The sequence below is a fragment of the Callithrix jacchus genome, chromosome 8 (genome assembly GCF_049354715.1).
Source record: "Callithrix jacchus isolate 240 chromosome 8, calJac240_pri, whole genome shotgun sequence".
Classification (NCBI taxonomy): Eukaryota; Metazoa; Chordata; class Mammalia; order Primates; family Cebidae; genus Callithrix; species Callithrix jacchus.
The window spans coordinates 22868368-22893460 of NC_133509.1; the positions used below are offsets into that span (position 1 = coordinate 22868368).

Here is a 25093-nt window from a genome sequence, read left to right on the forward strand (position 1 = left end):
AGCAGCAGGCTCCTTTTGGAACGGGTGAAAGAGCTTAATATCGATGTCATTGGTGTCAGCTTCCACGTAGGAAGCGGCTGTACCAATCCCGAGACCTTTGTGCAGGCAATCACTGATGCCGGCAGTGTTTTTGACATGGGGGCTGAGGTTGGTTTCAGCATGTATCTGCTTGATCTTGGCGGTGGCTTTCCTGGATCTGAGGATGTGAAGCTTAAATTTGAAGCGATCGCCTGCGTAATCAACCCAGCATTGGACAAATATTTTCCGTCAGACTCTGAAGTGAGAATCATAGCTGAGCCCGGCAGATACCATGTTGCATCAGCTTTCACACTTGCAGTTAATATCATTGCCAAGAAAATTGTATTAAAGGAACAGACTGGCTCTGATGATGAAGATGAGTTGAGTGAACAAACATTTTTATATTATGTGAATGATGGTGTCTATGGATCATTTAATTGCATACTGTATGATCATGCACATGTAAAACCCCTTCTGCAAAAGAGACCTACACCAGATGAGAAATATTATTCATCCAACATTTGGGGACCAACATGTGATGGCATTGATCGGATTGTTGAGCGCTGTAACCTGCCTGAAATGCATGTGGGTGATTGGATGCTCTTTGAAAACATGGGCGCTTACACTGCTGCTGCTGCGTCTACTTTCAGTGGCTTCCAGAGGCCGACAATCTCCTATGTGATGTCAGGGCCTGCATGGCAACTCATGCAGCAAATCCAGAACCCGGACTTCCCGCCCGAAGTAGAGGAGCAGGACGTCAGCACCCTGCCTGTTTCTTGTGCTTGGGAGCGTGGGATGGAACGCCACCGAGCAGCTTGTGCTTCAGCTAGTATTAATGTGTAGATATCACTCTTGCAGCTGGTAACTGCAAGTTTAGCTTGAATTAAAGGATTTGGGAGGACCATTTAACTTAATTACTGCTAGTTTTGAAATGTCTTTGTAAGGGTAGGGTCTGCACGATTTGGCCACACAGAAGGCTAGGATGTGGGTCATACTTTTACCTGTGTTTCTATGGAAACTATTTGTATATTTGTTTTATATGGATTTTTATTTACTCTTCAGACATGCTACTTCAGAGTGTTCCTCAGCTGCTAAACAATCGTTTGTAGCTTGTACAGTGGCAGAATGGGCCAAAAGCTTAGGGTTGTGACTGTACAGTGGCAGAATGGGCCAAAAGCTTAGGGTTGTGACCTGTTTTTAAAATAAAGCATCTTAAAAAAAAAAGATTCCCTGGGACAGGGGAAAGCACAGGGAGCCATGAAGGTGAGCTCAAGGTTATGAAGGAACAAATATATCAGAGGAGGAGGAGGGAAAGGGAAGTGAGATAGGTAGACACCTGTGATAATAGTATGTGTGTTCCTCTGGAGCACAATGAATGTGTATCTTTAGACCACAGATTTGGTTTTTGGTTTTTTTTTTTTTGGTATTTTTATTTTTTTGCTGTATTTTTAGACATGCATGCGTGATTTATATTTCTAACTTGTTTAGTCTTGTTATCTAATTAGAAAAGTTGTTTTAAAAGCTTTTAAAGAATACAGAGCTTTTATGTGCTGAAGTTGTAACAAGGGTGAGAGGGGTACATCTCACACGTGAGTGTGAGAACCCAATTATTACATTTATGAGCTAGAAAATCTTTTTATCTTAAAATGAGCTTCAGACTAGAAGTCACAAAGGTTGAGACTTAAAGTAATTAGTAACCACTGTGACCATTGATCTGTCTCTTTTTTTTTTTTTTTTTTTTTTTGAGACAGTCTGGCTCTGTCACCCAGGCTGCAGTGCAGTGGCACGATCTCAGCTTAACTCGGGATCCACTTCCCGAGTTCAAGGGATTCTCCTGCCTCAGCCTCCCAAGTACCTGGGATTACAGGCACCTGCCACCATGCTCAGCTAATTTTTGTATATTTAGTAGAGACGGGGTTTCACTGTGTTGGCCAGGCTGGTCTTGAACTCCTGACCTCGTGATCCACCTACCTTGGCCTCCCAAAGTGCTGGGATTACAAGCGTGAGCCCTAGTGCCCCATTGTCTCTTAAGGATTCTTACCTGAAGAAAAGAATGAAGCATTTAAGCATGTGTATATATTTTTAAGGTTAACATTTTAGAGTTGATGACCTATTTACTGTATTTGTCTTTTACCAAATACCCCTTCCTTTAACAGCCTTAAAAGTCAAAGACTCCATAGTGATGTGGTAACAAGTTAGTACCAACTCTCCTTCTTCGATGGGGAGTAACGGTAATAGACTCCCTTTAAGCTTGATATATTTTTACATCTCATTCTTTGAGTAAAACTGATTGCAGGACTCTGATAAAGTTCATTTCTTTTTTTTTTTTTTTAATGAGATGGAGTCTCACTCTGTTGCCCAGACTAGTGCAGTGGCACCATCTTGGCCCACTCTGCCTCCCAGGTTCAAGCGATTCTCCCGCCTCAGCTTCTGGAGTAGCTGGGATTACCATGCCCAGCTAATTTTGGTATTTTTATACTAATGGGGTTTCACTATGTTGGCCAGGCTGATCTCGAACTCCCGACCTCAGGTGATCTGCCTACCTGAGCCTCCCAAGGTGTTGGGATTACAGGTGGGAGCCACCACGCCTGGCCCTATCATACATTTCTTTTTGTGTCTTTGTCTATGCATTTAAAAAAATATAGGTGATGTGCTATATATAGAATTTCTATCCTAACCAGATATTTATATTTAATATCATAAGTAACATCAGAAATTTAAAAGTACATGTCATATAATGGCTAAATAGAAAGTCTAAGGGAATTTTAAAATACCGCCCCCCTCAACAAATACCGTTTATAAGAGCTACAAAAAGAAGAAAAGAGCTAGTAATAAACTTAATAAGAAATGTGAAAGCGCTATGAAGAAAACTTCAAATACTGAGATAAAAGGATGACTTGAATATTTGATATGGAAGAAATAAGAAAACATTGGAAAAGAAGATTAGATTGACGGGGAGAGCTGAGTGAGGACTGGTCCTACTACATACTAAAATAGGCAGAGCAGTGGAACAGCTTAGAGTCAAATACACGAGGAGAATTTAGTTATAGAGGAGGCATTTCAAATGAGGTGGATGATTTGATACATGATGTTGGAGGAACTGGGTAGCCCTATAGAATAAAAACTTCTTACCTAGCTTCATAAATCAAAGTTAATGAATTCACAAGCCATAAATTTAAACAGTGATAAGTTTTACTGTGTATCAATAAAGAGCTTTTGTATGGCAACCAAATATGAACACTAAGAATTCAATGTGGGAGAAGAGATTTCCCCATTTATAAATGACCAATTTCCCAAATAAGAGCCGCCATAAATAAGTAAAGAACCCCGCAGGCAAAGTCAGCAAAATATATGAAGAGAGTTTATAGAAAAAGAAATGCACAGTGTAAAAAGATTTTAGAACAAAGTGTTACTATCATTCTTAGCTATTCTCAATAAATCTTTTCCTAACAGGTTTATTGAGGTATAATTTATATACTATCCAGTTTGCCCATTTAAAGTGGTTTTTAGTATATTCACAGCTATGCACCATCACCACAATTTTAAAAGCATTTTTATAACCCACAGGAGAAACTCCATATCGTTTTAGAGTCACCCCCTCATTCCTCCCAAGTCCACCAGGCCCTAGGCAACTGCTCATCTGTTTTCCTTGTCAATGGATGTACCTATTCTGGACCTTTCATATGAAAGAAACAAAATGTGAACTTTCGTGACTGGCTTATTTTCACTCTTTTACAAAAAATTTCACTATGCCAGTGATAGCACAAGAACCTTGAAAACAAAGTTCATCCGTATTGGGCACGTGTCAGCACTTTATTTCCTTTTATGGCTGAATAATATTTTACTTATGGAAATTATATGGGAAAAATATTTTTTCCCATCAGTTGATGGACATCTGGATTGTTTTTATTTTTTGGCTGTTTTAAATAATGCTATAATGAATACTGATTTACAGGTATTTGTATGGATGTATGTTTTCATTTCTTTTGTGTATATACTTAGGATTAGAAATGTTGCGTCTTATGGTAACTCTGTTTCATATTTTGAGGAACTGCCTGATTATTTCCAAAGTTGCTGTACCATTTTACATTCCCGTCAACAGTGTACGAAGGCTTCAGTTTTTCTACATCCCCACCGACACCTGTTATCTGTCTTTTTAAAATATTAATAGGTGTCGGTGGGGATGTAGAAAAACTGGTGGTGTGCACTTTGTTGCTCAGTCTGGAGTGCAGCGGCATGATGACAGCTCACTGCAGTCTTGACCTCTCAGGCTCAAGTGATTTCCCACCTCAGCTCCCCCTGAGTAGCTGGGATCACAGGCATGTGCCACCACACCTGGCTAATTTTTTAATTTTTTTTTGTGAAGACAGAGTCTCACTATGTTACCCAGGCTGGTCTTGAACTCCTAGCCTGAAGCAGTCCTCCCCTCTCAGCCTCCCAAAGTGCGGGGATTATAGATGTGAGCCAGTGTACCCTGCTTTACCTGTCTTTTTTTTAAAAATTATTCATTATACTTTAAGCTCTGGGGTCCATGTTCAGATCGTGCAGGTTTGTTACATGGGTATATACGTGGCGTGGTGGTGGTTTGCTGCATCCATCACCCTGTCATCTATATTAGGTAGGCGATCTCAGCTCATTACATACAACCTCCACCTCCCAGGCTCAAGCGGTCCTCCCACCTCAGCCTTCCAAGTAGATGGGACTACATGTGTGCATCATCTTGGCTGATTAATTTCTGTATTTTTTGTTGAGATGGGTTTTTGCCATGTTGCCCAGTCTTCATGGTGGTTTTGATTTGCATTTCCTGGATGCCGAATAATACTGAGCGTTTTTTCATCTGCTCACTGGTCTATGTTCTTATATTTAATACAAACATTGTTGCCTGCCTTTCCTAAAATATGTGTGTGTGTGTGTGTGTGTGTGTGTGTGTTCAGTGTATTTGCATGTCTAGATTTCACCATGAAAAGTTCATTTTAGGAGCCCAGACTGAGCATGGCAAAACCCCAACTCTACCGATAACGGTGAAGTGCACCTGTGGTCCAAGGTATTCAGGAGGCTGAGGGGGAGGATCACTTGAGCCCAGGAAGGTTCACACTGCTGCACTCCAGCCTGGGTAACAGCATGAATCCTAATCTCAAAAGAAGAAGAAGAAAAACCGGCTGGGCACAGTGGCTCATGCCAGTAATCCGGCACTTTGGGAGAACAAATTGGACAGATCACTTGAGTTTAGGAGTTCGAGATGAGACTGGACAAGGAAAACCCCATCACCACAAAAATTACAAAAAATTATCCAGGCGTGGGTGTGTGTACCTGTGGTCCCAGTTATTCAAGAGGCTGAGGTGAGAGGATCACTTGAGCCCAGAAGGTTGAGGCCACAACAAGCCGTGATCACACCACTATACTTTAGCGTGGATAACAGAGTGAGACATAATCTAAAAAAGAGAAGAAAAAAGGGCTAGGCACAGTGGCTCAGACCTGTAATCCAGCATTTTGGGAGGCTGAGGTAGGCAGAGTACCTGATTTCAGGCATTTGAGACCAGACTGGGCAACATGGCAAAATCCCATTTCTACCATAAATGCAAAAAATTAGCCAAGCATGGTGATGTGTACCTGTGGTCCTAGCTACTCAACAGGCTGATGTAGGAGGATTGATTGAGCCAAGGAGGTTGAGGCTGCAGCAAGCCGTGATCGCAACACTGCACAACAGCCTGGGTTACAGAGCAAGACCTAATCCCAAAATAATAATAATTTAAAAAGAAAAAACACGTGGACACAGTGGCTCACACCTGTAACCCAGCACTTCGGGAGGCCAAGGTGGGCAGATTACTTGAGTTCAGGAGTTTGAGACCAGATTGGGCAACGTGGCAAAACCCATCTCTACAAAAATCCGAAAGATTAACCAGGCATGGTGGTGTGCACCTGTGTTCCCAGCTATTTTAGAAGCTGATATGTGAGAATCGTTTGAGCCCAGGGGGTTGAACCTGTAGGAAGCTGTGATCGTGCCACTGCACTGCAGCCTGAGAAACATAGGAAGACTTAATCTCAAAAAAAAAAAAACTTTTTAAAGAAAAGGAGAAAAAAAAAAATGAAAGAAATGGCTGGGCACAGTGGCTCACGACTGTAACTCAGCACTTTGAGAGGCCAAGATAAGCAGATCACTTGAGTTCAGGAGTTTGGGACCAGACTGGGTAACAAGGCAAACCCTATCTCTACAAAAAGCACACAAAAAAAGGGCCAGGCTTGTGGTGTGCCTCTGCTGTCACAGCCATTCAAGAGGCTGAGGTGTGAGGATCACTTGATTCCCGGAGCTCGAGGCTGCAGCAAGCTGTAGTGCCACTGCACTCTACCCTGGGTAACAGAGTGAGACCTCATCCCCCCTCCAAAGAAACCAGAAAGAAAGAAAAACGATCTGTGCACAGTGGCTCACGCCTGTAACCCAACACTTAGGGAAGCCAAAGAGGGCAGATCACTTGAATTCCAGAGTTCAAGACCAGACTGAGCACATGGCAAAACCCCATCTCTACCAAAAACGCCAAAAATTCGCCAGGCAGGGTGGTGTGCACCTGTGGTTCCAGCTATTCAAGAGGCTGAGTTTGGGAGGATCGCTTGAGCCCAGGAGGTTGAGGCTGCAGCAAGCCCTGCCCACGCCATTGCACTCCCGCCTGGGTAACAGGGGGAGACCTCTTAAAAAAAAAAGGCCGAGGTCTTGACTCACCCTCTGGCCTCAGCCCAGGCTGGCGGGATCGCCCTGAGGCGGAGGCTGCCCGGACCCCGCGGCCAGGCCGTCCCTGCTTCGGGACCTCCCGCAGGTCTGCGGGCGTCGGTTTGGGGCTGGCTGGGTGCATGGGCTTTCCTGCGTGCACACGTGTGCCAGTGCCTAAGCGAGGGGATAGCGCAGTTCTGGAATGGCGTGTGTGCAGATGTGGGCCATGCATGGACGTGCAGGCGCGGGTTTGCATGCATGGCGGCAGCCTGTGTGTCAGCCTGCTGGATGCACGCGCGTTTCAGCGCGGCCGGGAGGGGCTTGGGGACACCCGGAAGCCCGCCAGGTCCGGTGCTGCTGCAGCCTCAAAACCAAGTCCACCGTGGGCCCCAGGCACCAGAGTTATGCTCAGGGCGGTAGGGGAAAGGGGATAGAGACGGTCCGTTCACCTTCCCCTCCACTGGAGACTTTGGGCTGCCCCAGGTTGGGTTGTAGTGTATGGAGAGCCCGGAGCCTCAGATAGAGAAGGTGGGAGGTGGAAGAGCACTCGCAGAGGCCCCTATCCAGCCCTCCGGGAGCATCCAGATGCTGGCCACAATTGGGCAGTAATTGACCTCTTCCTGGTCTTTCCCATCGGCCATCCCGAGGTCCCTGTAAGGTGAAAGCGGGAACGGAGACAAAGAGCTGTTCCTTTCCCACTGCCAAAGGCAGGGTTGGTGCGGCGGTGGTGGGCTCTTCTCCGGGACCCTGGCCTGGGTGCTGAGTGAGGTTGGAGCTTGACAGGGAGGATCCACAGAGCTGCTTCTCCAGGGTGACCTGAGCCTGCTCCTTGGGCACGTGCCCTTTCCGAGAGGGTCAGGGAAGGAGGCACCTACATTTTGGCAACTGTTTTGAATGGAGGAGCAGCCTCCCTTGAGGGAGTGTATCCTGGGCTCTCCACCTCCGACTGGCAGGACAAAGGTCACTCCCACACCCCTAAGAGTTCTCATTGGGCTCCATAGAGCCCCCACCCCTCACACAGAAACTCCTGAGGGTCCCAGGTGGCCTCCTCTCTACTGGCTGGGTCCCAGGTGGGGGCCTCAGGAAGTCTCCAGGGCAAAGGGTATTGCATGGGCTGAGGCCCAGGAGAGAGGGACTCCTGCTGTTGTGGGTGGGGACCAAATGGGCCCCAAGGAGCATGTGGGGAAGGTGAGAGCAAAGTCAGCACTTAACCCAGAGTGTCCCAAGGGTGGGTGGGGAGGGTCCACACACCAAAACCCTACAATTTTTTCTCACAGCATTGCTGTGGAGAAGGGGGCTTTCATTTTCATAGGGGGCTCTGTTCACCAAGGCCTCTGACTGCCAGGGAACCCACACCACAGTTCCCTTCTTTCTGAAGGCTTGCCCTTCCACAGCCTGGATGCTTGAGCCTGGGCAGAGGGGTAGTGACCCCAGGACTGTCTTGGTAAGCAGAGAGGCTCCTTGGCACCAGGCTCTGACTCCTTAGTCTGAGCTCAGCATCAGGGATGTCACCACGGCCCCCTGGACAAAAAGGGCTCAGCCCTGAGTACCTGGCACTTCCCATACCTGCATGTCCCTTCTGTGCATCCACCCTGGGGACCCAGCTTTCCCCCTGCCCCCAGCTGCTGGCAGCCCCATCTTGACTCATCCAGGGTCGCTGAGGCCACCAGGAAGCAGCGGGCAGCTGGGAGGCACACCTGCTGTTTCTGCATCTTTTTTTCTGGAGCTTATGTGGGTGGGAGGGGCTACAGACACCAGGGATCCTGCAGGCCATGCCTCCCACTCCCTGGCTGAATGAGCTTTCTTCTCAGGGGTCTGACTGGAAGGCTGGGACCGACCTGTCACAAAGGCAGGTCTGAGTAGTCCAGGCCCATTCCTACTCTCCAGCAGGGCCCCTTCTGTTCATTTGTGCAGCTGCCTTTGCCCAAAGCACCAGTGAAGTCTGCGCGGACTGTCCCTTGTTTCCAAGGGGAGTGTGGCTCCAGTCCTGGCCTGGAACTCAGATGCCTTAGAATTAGAGGCCACATCTGGCAGGGTGGAGTAGCGTGGCCTGCCCATGGCCAGGGCAGGTACCACGTTGGCAGCCCCAGACCTGACACCACGGCTCCCGTGTCCCCTCTCCACTTCCGTCCAGCACATCACTTACACTACGTCTGCCCCTGATGAATCCGGACTGTCAGCCTCCCCAGCTTAGCCTGGAAGTCCCACTGACCCTAAGGAGAACTGTGCCTCCTGAGCTGGGGGCTATGTGGGAATGGGCCTGGGGTGGGGTGGGGGAGGTCAGGGTGAGACAGGTGTCCAGCACCTCTCTGTTTATCTTCCCTTCTCTTTTAACCACAAAAGAGGCATCTTCTCCATATCCCTCTGCCACCCCGAGGACATAAAATATTTCCCCCGTTATGTCTTCCCTTGGACACGGCCCACCTGCTTTCCTGTGGGACTCAGGGCTTTGTTTTGTCCTGTGGCCCACATGAGAAGCAATTATCCCTACTCTGCTCAGCTGAGAGAGTTAAACTGAGGCAGAGCAGGGGAACAACTCTGTCATAGTCTGGATGTTAACAGCAGAGGCAAGAGCAGCCTTTCCTCGAGTGGTCGGGTCCGGTGGACACCAAGCGTGGAGGCTGTATCAGTCGGTTTTGCGTTGCTCCAGAGGAATACCTGAGACTAGATCATTCATTTCTCTTTTTCAAGGTTTGGTAGGGCCACTAGGCTGAGGGTTGGAGCCCCGTCTCCTAGTCCCAGCCTGGGTCTCCATCACTGGTTGGCCGGCTCTGCTTGCTGCGTTCTCTCCACACCTGCCTCCTGCAGCCCAGGGGTCAGTCTGGGTACAGACCTGGGAAAGGTCCAGGAGCAGATTCTGCCCCCCAGCTCTTACCTCCTGTGCACCAAGGCAGCCAAAATACAGCAGCAGAACCAGGAGCGCTGGCTTATCCCAGTATCCCAGTGTTTTGGGAGGCTGAGGTGGAAACATCACTTGAGAGCAGCCTGGACAACATAGCAAGACCCTGTCTCTACAGATAATAAAATTGGGCATGGTGGCATGCACCTGTAGTCCCAGCTACTCAGGAGGCTGAGGTGGGAGGACTGCATGAACCCAGGAGGTCAAGGCTGCAGTGAGCTATGACTGCACCACTGCACTCCAGCCCGGGCAACAGAGCAAGACCCTGTCTCTAAAACAAGAAACAAAGTGCATTGTGTGGTGGAATCCAGCTTCTGGCGTGTGGACCTGACCTCACTCGGTCCCATCAGTGAGTGGGAGGCTGCCTGCTGTCTCCCAGAACATTCCCACCACTACACCTGTGTTTCTCCTGTGTTCCCTGGCAGGCTTTGTGAGGGGGCCTGTTACCTACCCTCTGGCTTCCCTAAGGCACAGCTCAAACCTTTCTTGCCACTGAGAACCTTCTCGTGAAGAGTCTTACCCTCACCCACAGGCCTCCTCATTTCAGAGCTTTTGGTGGGGTGAGTACCAGGATTGACTCACTGCTACCAGCTGGGAGGAATTGTCCCTAGGGTTGGGTCTCTGGATGGCATGTGAGGATCTAGACGAGGACCCAGATGCCTGTAACCTGAAGGGCAAGGGCCTCGGCTGCCAGGGCTTCACACAGCCCCTGGTCCAGCCTGACCTTCTGGGACAGGCCAGACCCCTCCATCCTTTGGTCTTGGTCCCTACTGGGAACCCTGGTTTCCCTGGATTACCCACTTTGACTCCAAAGGTAATAATGCTGACATCCCCCGTGAGACCGTGACAGACTGAGACTATCGTAGGTTTGCCTGGCTCAGAGTCACCATAGCCAGGCAGAGCTGAGGTCCTGGCCCTGTTCAAGACTTTCCCAAATCCCTTCTAGCTCTGGTACCTGGGTTCTTCCTCACCGAGCTGCAGCTTCTCCCACCCCTTCCACCAGGTGACAGAGAACCTGGCAGTCTGTGAGCCATAGAAGGCTTCAGTTTCCTTCTGGTGAGGGATGAGAACCAGCTTAGGGCGGGAGGGAAGAGGGGTCTGGGGGCCCTCCCAGCCCTGCCTCTGGCATTTGAAGGATGGTGGCTGGGCAGCAGCATGGTTTAGGCTAGACAAGGTGGCCCCTAGGTTTATAGCCAGGCCTCAGACAGTTGCTGCCATGTCACCTTCGCTTCTGCACATGCTGACCTGGCATCACACCTAGTTAAAGGTCCTCAGGCCTCCCGCCCCTGGGCATTTCCCCCACTCCCAGCCCAGGCACAACTGTCCTTGTCCTGGACTCATCTTCAGAGATGCTTGTCCAGCACACAGCTTTGCTGGATGTCGCAGGCTGGGCCGGGCCCCCTGCCCTGCACTAACCTCTTCGTGAGTCTCAACTAGACTGAGCCGCAGCTTCAGGGTCAGGACAGGCTCTGACCTAATTGATGTGACCCAGGACAAGGGGGTTACATCTGCTTGAGTTCTTGGCCTCTATGGTCTCTTTGGGGCATGATGCCCCTCTGTCCCATGCTTAGGTGCCCACATGTGGCCACAAGTGCCTTTCCTTCCAACATCCGTACTTCAGGCTGCTGCCCAGGCACCGGTGGCTCCAGGCAGAAGCGTGAGTGCAGAGCCAGGCCTGGGCTGACGTTCCGCAGGTGCTGCAGGAGTTGACAGCCTTGGCCACGCAGCCCATGGCCATCCATTCCCCTACACTGTGGCTGCCCCCAGTCCACCATCCTTCCAGGGCCAGGCCTGGAACCAAACTGACTTCTCTCTGGACCTGACAGGTTCTTGGCTGAGCATGATGGTCTTGCCCATTTCTTTGATTATCCTCAACAAGAGGTTTATAGAGCCATTGGGAACATCACGTCTGTCTACCACGTCCTCACCAGAGACATGACTGCCTTGGGCCAGGCCTGGGACAGTCAGAAGTTACACTTGCCTGTTGAAACCCAGATTCATTGGCTTCAATCTAGGCAATGGGCTGATGGGCAGCTGTCACTTCTCCTTTGCTTGGGGGAGGTAGGAGAGGAAGGTCAGGCAGGAGATCTGCTTGGCACCCACCTGTGCCTGTCTCACCTGGCTGCAGGTGCATTGGAGACTGAACCCCTTTCTTGATCTGCAGGTGTGGATTTCAGGTTTCCAATGGTTGTCAGGGTGTGCTCCAGTGCTCTCCTGGCCCTAGGGAACCCTGGGCTCCATGAGACCTTGGCCTAGGCAGGATTGTTTCCCACACTGTCATCTCCCCATACAGTCACCTCCCCAAACACTGGGCTCCAGGCTCTGGTATATGTAAAAGTTCAAAGGCAAAAGTCAGCCCTTCCGCTCTCCCGGAGTGGGTGGCCCCACCCCTCTCAGAGTGGGCGGGGACAGGAGTTGCAGGGGCAGCTTTCCTTGGGATGCCACAGGTCTCTCTGGAGCTGCCTAGCCACGCCTCCTTTCCTTTCATCTTTCTCATGACCAATGGGATTGGAGCATGAAGGCCACGCCCCTGTTCTACATTCTAGTGTGGCCCTGGTTACGCCTCCTCTGTCTCAGACACACAGCTGCCTGGTAGAGGAGTGGAGCTGCTTACCAGTGCTCCTTTGAATTGTGCTGATGTGGCCCCAACCCCACCTCCCTCCCCAACCCCACCTCCCTCCCCCACCCACCATGTCGATGTCAGAAGAAATTCGCAAGATGATAGCCTCGGCTAGGAAAAAGGTAACATGCACACAGATCCCCTCCAACAGCAAGACCGCTGCCACAGTCCATAACACTTCTGAGACACACCAGACTGGGTTGGCCCCTAACCCCGGTTCCTCTGGGCTCCCCCTACCAACGTCTTGTCAGTCAGCCCCACCCCTTCAGCAAGGAGCCCAGCCCCTACCCTTGCCAATCACCCCAGGGTGACTTTGGATGTGTAACTCCTGAGGCTCCCCGCTCCCTACTTGGACCTCACCTTTTCCTGCCCCAAGCCTGACCTCCCTGGGCTCTGTGGGCTCGCGTCTCTAAGGACCTGGGTCTCCCAGCCCCTGCCCTCACCAGTCATTTCTGGGTGACTGGGCTGGTGACTCCTGGGAATCCCTGCTGCAGACTCTGCCCTCCCCTCCTCCTCCCCCAGGGTGGCCTCCCTGTGCTCTTTGGGCTGGCATCTCCAAGGACCTGGGTCCCAACCCTGCATCCCCCTCCCCCATCATGGAGCAGTGACTCAGGCATCTCGTGGATGTGGTCCCCTCCCCCAGGGGGAGTGGAATGTAGCGATGTCACAGTCCCCCTAGGAACCATCATTCCTGCTATAAGACCAGCCTTTGATCTTACCGCCCAGTCCCCTAAGCATTCTCATAGCATTTCTGGCTCCTCTGGTCCCAGCACACATTTCCAGCTGGTTGGGGAATGTGGACTATGGGACCTAGGAGCGAGAGGTTTTAGGCTGCCCACTCCTTTAACATAGACCTTGACAGTGTGAAAAGCCTACACTTCCCTCATGAGCTCAAAACATTGACAGTGTCTCTGGGTGGCAATGGGAGAATGGGTCTGGTTTGGTTTTCTCTCAGGCTTCTACTCTCCAGAGAGACTTTGACGTTACTTTCTGAGTTCTCCAGCTCATCTTCAAATTCTCCATGGTTTTGGGACCAGACTGCCCTTCAGTCACTGGCCTCTGGAGTGAGATTTGCTCATCCTCTGTGGAACAGATCTTGGGAAATTGAAACTGACAGCTTGAATCTTCCTCAAATCATTGCAACTCAGGCTACTTTGAATGCCACGGGATAAACATGGGACATCTTTCTGAAGCATCAGTTTCCCTTGAGTCTCTAGAGAGAGCAAAAGCATTAATGTACTTAGGGATGACAGTCACATAGGTTTCTAAGGGTATACCAGACCTCTCTCAATAAGACTTGGGTTGTCCTCCTTCTCCCAGATTTAACAAAAAGGCTGCCTTCTGCCATGAGGACACATTGATATAAAAGTGTGAGAGGTACTGGTGCTCTTCTTTTTTTTTTTTTTCTGAGATGGAGTTTCACTGTTGTTACCCAGACTGGAGTGCAATGGCACGATCTCGGCTCACCGCAACCTCTGCCTCCTGGGTTCAAGCAATTCTCCTGCCTCAGCGTCCCGAGTATCTGGGACTACAGGCGCGCACCACCATGCCCAGCTAATTTTTGTATTTTTAGTAGAGTGGGGGTTTCACCTTGTTGACCAGGATGGTCTCGATCTCTTGACCTTGTGATCCACCCTCCCAAAGTGCTGGGATTATAGGCATGAGCCACTGCTCCCGGCCAGTGGTGCTCATGTGAGGCTTTATGATGCTAAACCGCACGGCATACAGTTCCTGCCTACTTCATGTTGATTTTTCTACCTCTGCCTGTGGTTTTGGTCTCTGGCAGTTGCTGATTCGTGGCAAAACCCTAGAGCTTGGAGTCAGAGGAATGAGTTTAAGTTTTAGTATTACTTTCTCTTTTTGTTTTCTTTTTTTTTTTTTTGTCATGACATCAATCCCTCTCAGTCACTAAGTGAGTGTGACAACACAGTATAGAGTTGTTGGTGGCATTAAATCAGATGGTGTATAACAGTATTTGTAAAAACTGTAAAGTAGGTTGTGACTGTAGGGGTTTGTAGTTCTCATGGGCATTACTGCTCTTTTTCCCACAGTTAAAAGAATTTCAACAAAGAAACAGCCCTGCTGCTCCATCTCGAGTGAGAAGAAGAAAGAAAAGAAACAACAGTAGCCGTGAGACATCCGCTTCTGATGGTTGCCAGTCACCATGCCATGTGAGTCTTGGCTGGCCAGGCTTCTGGGGAAAAGGGGCCCAAGGGGCAGTAGAGGGTAATTGTTAAGGTTGTGGAAGAACTTCTGGGTACTGGTTAGGAATTCTGGGTTTGAATCCCGCCTCTCCATCTGTGAGGGATATGATTTAGGGCAAGTTGCTTGAGCTTTTTGGGCCTCTCCTTTCACATCTGTGAAATAGAGGTGATATTGTCTGACTTCCATTTGTGAGGGTGAAATGAGATTCGTTATTGCTGTTGTTTTGTTAATCCCTAGTACATGGCCTGCTGTAAACACCCAGGACACCCAGGAAATGGTCCTTGCTGTTTTGTTTTCCTCACCCCCAGTCTCAAGGGGGAAGCCAGCCCAATGAGAACAGCCATTTGCTGTCAGGCTGTCCCTTTAAGAGTCACTGAAAGGGCCCCAGAAGGGGATGGTGGGAGATCAGAACCATGAGAGGAGCTGGCACAAAGGAGTTATGGGACAAAGGGTCTGAGGGAGGCAGAACAGAAAATGCTGCCAGCTGATGGGAAGAAAGGAAGTCAGAGGCTTGGACACTGAGGGGGACAGAACATCTCCATGTGCACTCTCATCTCTTGTAGTCAGCAGCAGGTGGTCACAAGGAGGGCCCTGCACCATGTGCCACCATGAAAGATCCAGAGGTAAGAGGCCCTGAGCTGAGGTACAGTGACCCTGCAGGCCAGCCCTCCACCCTTCTCCCACAGTGGCAGCTGGGTGCCCCTCTGCCAGCTGAGACAGCCCCACACACCCCAACCATAATGATTGTTCTCTCTACCTCTCCCTCAATCCTCCTCCAACTCCTCTCCGCATGCGCGTTAGAGCACACACCAAGTACAAATAGCCCTGGACTCGAGCTCAGTCACAACTAGTGAACTGAATAACACCATCAACTTATTGGTAAGAGTCCAGTGGGGTCCCCTGATTCCACGCTGCCAATCCTGGGCTCCAGTTTCCCCTTGGGGCTGCTGTGGGTGAATTGAAGGGTGCTATGGGGAGCCAGCACCAGACACAGAGTTTGGAGGCCAAATGCCCGCCTTGCCCTTACCTGGCTGTGGCCTTGGCCAAGTCCTAGGTGGGGGACTGGGCACTTGGCCTTTGGACTGTGAAGGTACAGAAGAGTAGCTTTAGTATGTTACCATTTGTGTAGAGAGAGGAAACGTGTGTGTGTGTGTGTGTGTGTACATACTATGATAATATACATAAAACATGTCTGCAAGGATTTGTAAAAAACTCAGGTGAGAGCACAGGTGGCTGGGAGATACTTCCCTTCTGTCCCTTCTAAGTTTTGGACTATGTGAATGTATACTCCTTTCAAAATATGAGCAAAAGATTCATTTCCCCCTTCCCGTCTGTGTCTCCACACCCAGCAGAAAAAAAAAATGGACTTAGAGAATCAGATGGACCTGGGTGTTCAAATCCCAGCTCTGTCTAAGTGATCTTAGTCAACCACCTGACCTCTAATACTCCATGTTTTCCATCTCCACAATAGAGGTAATGGTAGTAACCGCCCCTCATGGTGGTTGTGAGGTTAACTGGGACTGTTCGCAGGCTACCTGGTGACGCACTCAATAAAGGTTCCAACAGCGGTAGTAATGACAGGAATAACAATAGGATATGATGTGACCTCTCTGGGCCTCTGTTAGCCAGCTGTAATTGTGGCCTCTTTCCCTGTGCCTTCCAACTTTACTGAGGTCTTTTAAAATCCAGACCACGGGATTGGACGTGACTTGATCTTTACTGACCGAGTTGTGTATTAAGCCCAGCCCTAGCCCTTTTAAGGGGCACTGTGTGGAATGGCCCAGGCTCTCCAGATTGAAGCTTCTCGCTCTTCCCCGTCCAGCCCTCGAGCCGCCGTGAAGCAGTCCTTGAGCAGCAGGTACAGCAGTTTCTACAGGAGCGGGAACTGCTAAAAGCGCAGGTGGCAGAGGTGAGACTATGCAGAGGGAGGGATGTGGAAGGAAGATGAGCCCAGGTGGCCAGGAGCAGGTGAGGACAGTGACAGCCCTTCCTAACTTCTGGGTCCATTCCTGCAGGTGACGGAGTGTCTTAAGAAAGCTCAGCTAGAAAGAGACGCTTACGCTCAACAACTCAAAACACAGAAGGCGCAGTGGCAGCAGAAAATCCTCACAATGGCAGGAGAAGTGAGAGCTGACCCTTCAGCCCCCACCTTAGATAGGTCACTGCATCTTTCTGGGCATCTGTAAAATAAGACTAGTCCAGCCAGGGGTGGTCACAGGACTGGGCTGTGTGTAGCTGGGGGCAGAGAGGGAGATGGTAGCCTGTCCAGCCACCAGCCCTTCTCCAGGGCCCTTTCCTGCTGTTCTTTGGGCAGATTGAAATATTCAAAATGGAGAAAAGTCAAGATGCAATGAAAATCGAGAAGCTGAAGGGGAGCCTTGCCCACCTACAAAACCTTCTGGGTAAGATGGGGCTGGCGTGACCCGGGAGCAAGACTGGCATCAGAGGGCTGTGGGGGTGGCTTAGAGTGCCCCAGGGAGGTGGGTGGCTGGAAGGGCTTTGAGGCAGAGGGAGAGAGGTCTGTGCTGGGAGATGACATGTCTTGTCATCTCCATGGGCCTCAGTGTCCCCATCAGAAAGAGGGAGGGTGCCCATTGTCAGCCACCCACAGTGCTCTCTATCTGAAAGTGGCTTGGAAGACTGGCTACCATTTGGGTGTGAGGAATCATTAGCAGTGAGGCCAGGTTTGGGGAGCTTGAGAGGAGCTGTGCACCCAGAAGAGTTTTTTCTTTTTTAGAATCCAGAGGCCCTTATTGTCTGCTTCCTTTCTCAGCTGAACTCCCGATCCCGAAGCACCGACAGGGCCCTCTGACTTGGAAAGAAAACCTAAAAATTGAAACCAAGTACCTGAGAGATGAGCCACGGGAACAGGAGAGACTGCAGGAGGCAAAAATGAGGCTCTGGGAGACGGAGGTGAGGCTGAGAGAACAGGAGAGGCTTCTTGAGCAGGAGGGGCTCCAGGAGCAAGAGGAGGAGCTGGTGTGTTGCCCACCTGGGGAGCCTGCCCTCCTCCCCAGCCCTCCAGTCCTTTGTTTTCCCACCTGTAAAATGTGAGAGTGTAGCCCTCCCATGAAATGGGCTTTCTAAAGGCACCTGGGAGCCAGAACCCTGCTCTGATGGCTGTGGGAGAAAGGAGACAATTTTTCTAACCTGCCTCCACCCTTCCTGGTGCCATGGGAGGCAGACACCAGTCTGGACATCATCATTCCAGCTCGAGGCATGGAGCCCCCTAGTCATAGGGCAAGAGACAGTGGTGTGAGAGACTCTTTATGCTGGGTGTGGTGGCTCACACCTGTAGTCCCATCACTTTGGGAAGCTGAGGCAGGGTTTGAGATCAGCCTGGCCAACATGGCAAAACCTCATCTCTACTAAAATTACAACCACAAAACAGCAAAGCTGGATGTGATGGTGCACACCAGTAATCCCAGCTACTCAGGGGGCTGAGGCATGAGCATCGCTTGAGCCCGGGAGGTGGAGGTTGCGGTGAACTGAGTTTGCACCACGACTCTCCAGCCTGGGCCACAGAGTGACACTCTGTCACAAAACAAAACTAAAGTCTCCTTAGATCCAAACTGGATTCCGACCTTGATTCCACTGGTCACCATTCAACTGCTTTGCATCTCTAAGTCTCTGTTTCTTTACCTTCCAAAGGAAGTTAGCATTTTCCTTGCGTGGGTGCTAAGGAATAAATGAGATGATTCGTAGAAAGCGTTAGGCATGTAGCACACTTGGCAGATGGTGATTGGCTCCCTCTGCTTTTCCAGCAGTCTGTGGCCTACAGTTTAAATGGTGGAAAGAAGGATGTGAGATTTGAGGCTGTGGAAGGAGACACGGGGTTCTAGGCAAGGGAGGCAGTCTCTTGGGCTGGAGCCAGGGGCCAGGCACCTGGGCAGGCCACCTTCCTCTGTGGTCCCTCCCAGACCCCCTTATGCTCTTGGTTTCCCTGCCTTCTGATTCTTCTGGATTCTCATCCCTTCCGGGAGCCAGTGGTCAGACACCTTCGTGACTGACAGGTGCCCCCTCTGAGGCCCCAAGGGAAGGGGCTGTGCTCCACCTCCCTGCCCCGTCTGTCCTGTGTATGCCTCTACAAGAACCCTCACCTCTTGCCTTCAGGTGCCATTTCTGAACGCTGCTAAAGCCAGTGCCCAGGAGGAGCAGGCACGGCTCTGTGAGCAGCTCCAGAAACAACAGGTGTGCTGCCAGCACCAGGCTCAGCTGGGGGCCTCGGCCCTGAAGGAGCCAGAGGCAGCGGCCGCAGCCACAGGGACTGGGAGCAAGTCTCGGTGTGGGGAGACCCAGCGGGCCCTGCAGGGAGCCCTCGACCAGCTGCAGGTGAGTGAGTCCAGGCAGGGGCCGAGAAGGGTGGGGAAGGGGGCAGGTTGCTCCCGAGATGTGACCCCATTATTTCGGCTCCAGAGAGACTTCATGGACATTTTGAAGGAGAATTCATACCTGAAGGAGCGGGTGGAAAAACTAGAGCTTGGATTCATTCAGCTCTCTGGAGAGAGAGACATGATAAGTGAGCAGGAGGCCAGGCAGGGCAGGGGGAGCTGCAGGGTGGTGGGAGGGGCCCCAGTGTCTGAGCCTGTCCTCCCACAGGAAAGTCCATCAAACCAAATGACCGTCAGAGGGCAGTGGCCAAAACCCAGCACCAGAAGAACGATGTTAGCATGCTGTCACAGGCCGAGGAGGGGATGAAGGTAAGGTGTACAGCATCTCTGCAGGGGTGAGGGGGATAAGGGTGGGCGTGAGCGTGGGTGCCGGCACCGGCATGGCAGCTGAGCACCCGTATCTCCAGGTAAAGCTGCTGGAGCTGCAGGGGCCAGTGATGCAGCTTATGATCAACCATGAGGTCGTCCAGCACCCTGCTAATGAGCCCACTCCAGGGGCCCCAGCCCCCCAGGAGCCTGGTGCTGCTGACAAGGATGGTGAGTAGAGCCCTCAAGCAGGGTGGGCAGGCAGGAGCAGGGGAGGCTGGCACTGCACTCATATCCCTGCCTCCCTCTCTCCAAAGAACTTTGTCAAGTGATCCTCGCTGACAGCTTGCAGCCTGCAGGAGGCGGGGGTACACCAGAACCCCACTGCACAGCAGATGGCACATGGGTTTGTGAGCTGCAGGACAGCCAGCAACACCGACCCTTGGGCAGCAGTCCCTCCACGCCATGCTTTTACCAGGCTGTGGGCGAAGGAGCGGGTAAACATCACGATCAGCTAAGATCTGGCCCAGAAGTTTACAAACAAACAACGTTATAGGTTTAGTCTTCACGTTTACTTCATTTGAATGTTAGAGCCACTTAGGATGATTTGTGTTTCTAATCTATAGTTTATTTGTAAAAAGTTAAAGGAGAGTGGGTCTTCCTGTAGCTTTCACTGATGTTCACTTTGGCATTTTTTAGAATATTTCATTTTTAATTTGATAATCGTAGGTCATTAGCATGCCTATCGAGTTTGCCCTTACATGGTGGGAGTTCAAACACACAAAGACCCACTATTGGCACAAAACTATTCTCGCTAGTTTGGAATAGGCTGCCATGGTTATTTAATGTTATTGCAGCATGTGTATTCATTATGGAATTCAGATACAATTTGCTTATGTTCTGCTATGATATTTGATCAAATCCTATTTACAGTGAGCTCTTAATTAGCTCAATATGTGCTTTGCCCTCACGTGCACACTGTTTATTACTTTGTAAGGTGCTACTGTGAGTACTGACATTTAGAGTTGTTGAAAGGCCGAGAACCGGAAACAGCCTTTCTTCCATGTTCTGTGTATTGCAAATGGGAGTAATAACATTTTGGGGAGCTTTTAAAATCTCACAGAAGAGGAAAGCGGCCTGCTATGGCTGGCATGTGCAGAATAGAGTAGTTCATTGGTTCCCGTGCCAAGAATGAGCGCTGCGCTATGGTAGTTCTTTTAGGGTTTTTCTGTGCTCTGGGCTCATGAAGACACTGCATGATGAGCTGCAGCAGCTGTACTCTCTTTTATGACCTACAAAGAGATGATTTCTGAGGAATAAAAGGCTCCCATCTTTGATGGTGGATGTGGAAAACGTTTCCTAGCTTAGAGCATTTACATCTATAATACATTGTAAAGTCAGAGCTCATGTTACCTGTTTTAATCCCCTGACTCTAAGTCTCAGTACACAAAAGGGCACTGGTTGGCATTCTTCTTAATGTATTTAGTAAAGGTCATAAGAAATCCTTTAAGATAAAGTGTAATTTATATATATATACATATATATTATATACAGGAATGGAAATTTGTATCTTAGAATGGATAGGCACTAAATATTGATGACTGAACAGTTAATGTTTTAGGACACTTGGTATAGTGAGTGCCTTGCACACAGAAAAAGACCACGGATGAGATTATCCTTTGTATCATTTCACAGTTTTAAAAATTGCTATTGATTACAGTTCACATAGCAAGTTGCTGATAAAATGTCTGTTTTCATAAAACATCTCCAACAACAACAAAATCCTTTCAGAGTTTAAATGTCCAGAAAAAAAATAAAAATTTGAATAAAAAATTTTAAAAAGTTTAAATGTCCCTGGAACAGGCACACAGGGTGTAGTCAAGAATGAACTAGAGTGCAGGAAAGCCGTGTGACACCTGGCGTCCCTCTGTGTTCACGGAGCTTCTTTGAGGCAAGATTGACTTGACCGTCCAGACTTCTCTGGCTAATACCTATTCTTCAACCACCTTGGTTACTCTGACATAGGAATTGCCTTGTTTTTCTTCAACGAAAAGGACTTTAAACAATAATCACAAACATTATTATAAACTAATATATGTGAGAGTACTTGGCTGAAAAAAAAGGAGTTTCAGTAGACAGAATTGTACTATATTTGACAATCAAAGAGAAGTTTATGCAACGTAAAATGTTTATAGCCTGCAGTGCCATCTACTGTTTGTGAATGTCAATGTATTATCAGGAAAAGTGTCTAACAATCACAGAGTTCTATTTCCTCAGCAAGTTCTTTACCAAGAGAGAAATACGTTTTTATCCCTTTCAGTCTCAGTTAGAGGCACATTTTGTTCAAGATTTATGTTAATGTGTCTCTACATTATGAATGAATTCTTTCAGTCAGACATTGCATAAATCATAACTTTATGATGCTTGGGACAGAATCAACAGTTGAAACTTCATGAAGTTCTAATGTTCGTGTACCAAAATACCTCCCATTGTTAGGATGGAGGGAGATATGCATGTGTGCTACCTGAAGGGGAGATTCCTAGTTACTGACCATCTCCACGTTTAGCATTTGGCATCTTCATGATACTTTCATAAATATGACATTAATAGGAGAGCACTCATACAATTTGACAGATGGAATAACACATTTGCCTGCATTCCCTGAAAGAGTGCAAATATTGGGTCCTGGTGATTTGAACTGACTCTTCCAAATTGTAGGGATTTATCAATGTATCAGATAAACCCAGTTTCAGAACGATCAAGGAAAACTGTTAGACCAAATAATGCGGCTAATTAACAGTGGTATGATTTCTAGCCTGGGGGTTTAAAATGGACTTAAAGTTCTGTTTTTTTATTTCTGAACTTGCCGCTTTTGCATTCTTTGAGTTCAGTTTAAAGATAGTTCTTTAAGTCCATTTTCAACCCTCGGGCTAGAAATCGTACCCCTGTTAATCAGCCACATTATTTGGTCTAACAGTTTTTCTTAATCATTCTGAAACTGGGTTTATCTAATACATTGATAAATTATTTCAAAGGGATTTTGATAGTTCAAATCACTTCACTTTTACCCTAAGAAATACAAATGACTAGGAATGACCTTCAGATAGTGTTTAGCATCTGTACCCAATCTGATGATAATGTGTTCATCAGGTACCTGTGGAGTAAATCCCATACAGGCATGTTTAAGCTGAATGGCAGTCAGGAAAATACATTTACTATATTAACCGAAATATCACTCTGAGTAGGCATTTTGTCATCTATTTAAGACAAATCTAAAAGAACGGAAATCACATGACAGTGACTTAAGTCTTTCTTCAAAGTGCACGTGAGTCTCCTGCAGTACTTCATTCAGCCAAGTGTCTGTTCTCTTCCTCATTCAGTAGAAGGCAGCTTTCAATTGGCTTAGAAGGCAACATCAGAAGGTTAGCGTTCATCAAAAACACAGAATTTTAAAATGTGTGTTCAACTGACCAAATTTGAATTTCTGTAGGAAAAATCAAAATACCTGTTTAAAGATTGCAATATATGATAATAATTTTTAAAGGATTTTATTAAACCTGATAGGTTTTCCAGAAATGAATAAAACTCAGTTCTAAAACCAAAGCTGCTTTTTAGAAAATTTGAAAATGTAAATCAGTCCTATCCTGTTCACAATATAGTTTCTCTAAAACTTTATCTTAAAGAGTATTTAAAAATAGCTATTTAAAAAAACTGCTCTCTTAATGTTTTGAAATTACTTAAAACATTAAAAAATATGAATATTGCAGTTTAGAAGAAATAGGGGGAAGGAAAAGTGAAGAAATGCCACTTCCAGTCCAAAGCTTTATTTGCCAAGTTTTCTAAGAATGACTTTTACCACTGTATGAACTCCTGTGAACAGAATGTAAGATGGAAATCCTGAGGCTTTTGTCTAAAGTGGCAATACTGACTGCTGCTGTGATGCTCCTGTGATGTAATAAATTATTCAGTTGCTGCAAAGCGCTGTTTCTGCCTTAAAATTTTGTGCGTCTTGACAGCTATGGTATTAAAGGTATTGAGACTGCAAACGCTGGGCACACTTGGCATGAGATAATCTGTTTTTATTTTTACAAAATTGTAATATAACTATGCAAGTGTGTTTATTAAAAGAACACAAACTAATAAAATTTATGGGATTAAAAGTTATGGGATAAAAAAGTCATTGGATAAAAAATGGAAAAGTTGTGGCAAAAAGCATTGTGGATAAAAAGTAGAAAAATTTTATGAAAAGTTATAAATGTTATGAAAAGGAAGTTATGAGATTTTCTTTTTAAGTCATGGGATAAAAATAAAAATAAATAACAGCAGGCTTTTGTCAGCAAGGCCTGAGAAGGGGGAACTGGAGTCTCTACCCCCACCATGTGCCACCCCTTCCCAGTCACCCCTTTATTGTTAAGGCAGCAAGACAAGACCCCTGTCTAATGGGGAAAGACAGACCTTTTGCCAGCTTGACCAGGGCTGAGTCCTTAAATTTCTGGATGATGATGGTTGTTATTTGGGAGCCAGAGGCTGCTGGAGTTGGTTGGTTTGGAGGAGGCCTGATGGCCTCCTTTCTCTCACCAAAGCAACTTTTCCCTCAGGGGGCTCCCATCTTATTCAGAGAGGCAGCTGAGGCAGGACAGTGGTGCTAACTGTGGACCAGGTGAGGGCATGGGCTGCTGCGGTGACCCCCTTCCCCAGTGTAGGTATTATATCTGTGTAACATTTTGTATATTTTAGGGATTTGGGGTGCCCCCTGTATCATACCTGGCAGAGGTTGGAGCTGGCACATGGGGAGGAGGTTCAAATAATTATTTGCAGTTGGGAAACTTGTTTATTGATAGCAGAGGACAGTATTTTGCTTTTTATTTTGGAATAAATGGATTTAGTCACACTGCTTAGCCCGGCGTATTCCCATTCCTTTCACTGGGTCCTGGAGTTTGTGCCACTGAATGAGGAGCCCCAGTGTCTGAGCATGTCCAGCTGGGCTGTTGGGGACTTTCCAGGCCTGTTACCTGTGTGCTGCCTGGTGACACCTGGGGGATTTCACGGGGACTGCCATGGCACTTCCGGCCCTGACAGCCAGCAGGCTCGGAAGCCTGATCTAGGGGTGGCTGGGAAGGCAGGTACCAGCACCCAAGGGCACTGACTTCAATCCACCCTAAGCATCTTTATACCATCCCCCTGCCTCCCTCTCCTGTCTGCACCTGGTGGCCTGTTCTGTCTCTCTAAAGTACCAGCTGCCAGGCAGGTTCCCTCTAGGCTGAGTTCCTGGCCCTGCCCCCTAGTGGCCAGAGCCAGCTTCACGGGATAAGACCAGCTAAGCCCCAGGGCCTTTCCAGGAACAATGTCCCTTGGAAAGGGTGGAACCTTTTCACCGCTCCCAACAGCACCCCAGAAATGGTCTGCCCTTTCCCCTCCCCTGAGCTCCACAGAGAACACAGTCCACAGAAGACACATTCCCCGTCATCTAGAAATGGGTTTGACTCTCAGCCGAGGGACAGCAGGACTGATAGAGACTGTCAGACCACAGGGCTGCCTGCACAGCACCCCCATGCTTGGTGGGGGCTGGAGGGATGGAGGGGCTTGGGTGTCCACATGCCAAGCATAACAGGGAGGCTCACTGGAGGTGGCGCACTTTGGAGGGGCAGTGTCAGGGGACAACTTTCTCTTGTTGGACCACAAGACTCCACAAGGACAGCCCGGTGACTGACTCCCAGTGCCAGAGGCGAGGTGGTCGGCCATGTGTAGGTGTGTATATATATGTGAGTATTTCTAGATATTTCTAGAACAGGGCAGGGGCGTGCCACAGAGGGGGACGGTCACATCTGATGTGTCAGCTCACCACTACAACAGACTAAGTCACAGATGAAGGGGGCTGGCTTTGTGGCTGGTGAGTCACAGAACAGCCGCCCAGGCAGGCTTGGAAAGGGAGGTCTCTGACAGGAGGGGGG

The 25093-nt window shown here is 48.7% G+C and overlaps 2 protein-coding genes and 1 non-coding gene across 6 annotated transcripts in view; 2 read left to right on the plus strand and 1 right to left on the minus strand.

The window, feature by feature from the left end:
- The window catches only part of LOC100394603 (ornithine decarboxylase), a 31138-nt gene extending 27162 nt beyond the window's left edge, over positions 1-3976 (plus strand). The window contains 1 exon segment of the mRNA XM_078333792.1: positions 2-3976. Coding sequence (XP_078189918.1) covers positions 2-861 — 860 coding nt within the window. The 3' untranslated portion in view covers positions 862-3976.
- LOC118145438 (small nucleolar RNA U13) lies at positions 1551-1653 on the minus strand. Its single transcript, XR_013521759.1, has one exon. It is a non-coding gene; the product is annotated as a small nucleolar RNA U13 (small nucleolar RNA).
- Positions 3977-12195: 8219 nt separating the features above from the next.
- LOC103790408 (golgin subfamily A member 2) lies at positions 12196-23120 on the plus strand. Of its 4 annotated transcripts, XM_035261878.3 has the most exons (12): positions 12196-12362; positions 14292-14411; positions 15009-15068; positions 16268-16354; positions 16461-16568; positions 16760-16847; positions 17219-17358; positions 18559-18777; positions 18862-18964; positions 19045-19145; positions 19244-19373; positions 19460-23120. In XM_035261878.3, exons 1-12 carry the CDS (start codon positions 12258-12260, stop codon positions 19696-19698), a joined length of 1500 nt encoding a protein of 499 aa, XP_035117769.2. In that variant the 5' UTR covers positions 12196-12257; the 3' UTR covers positions 19699-23120. The 4 variants fall into 4 exon arrangements, with proteins under 4 accessions (XP_035117769.2, XP_078189915.1, XP_078189914.1 ...); XM_078333789.1 differs by lacking the exon at positions 16461-16568; XM_078333788.1 differs by lacking the exon at positions 15009-15068.
- The last annotated feature ends 1973 nt before the right edge of the window (positions 23121-25093 follow it).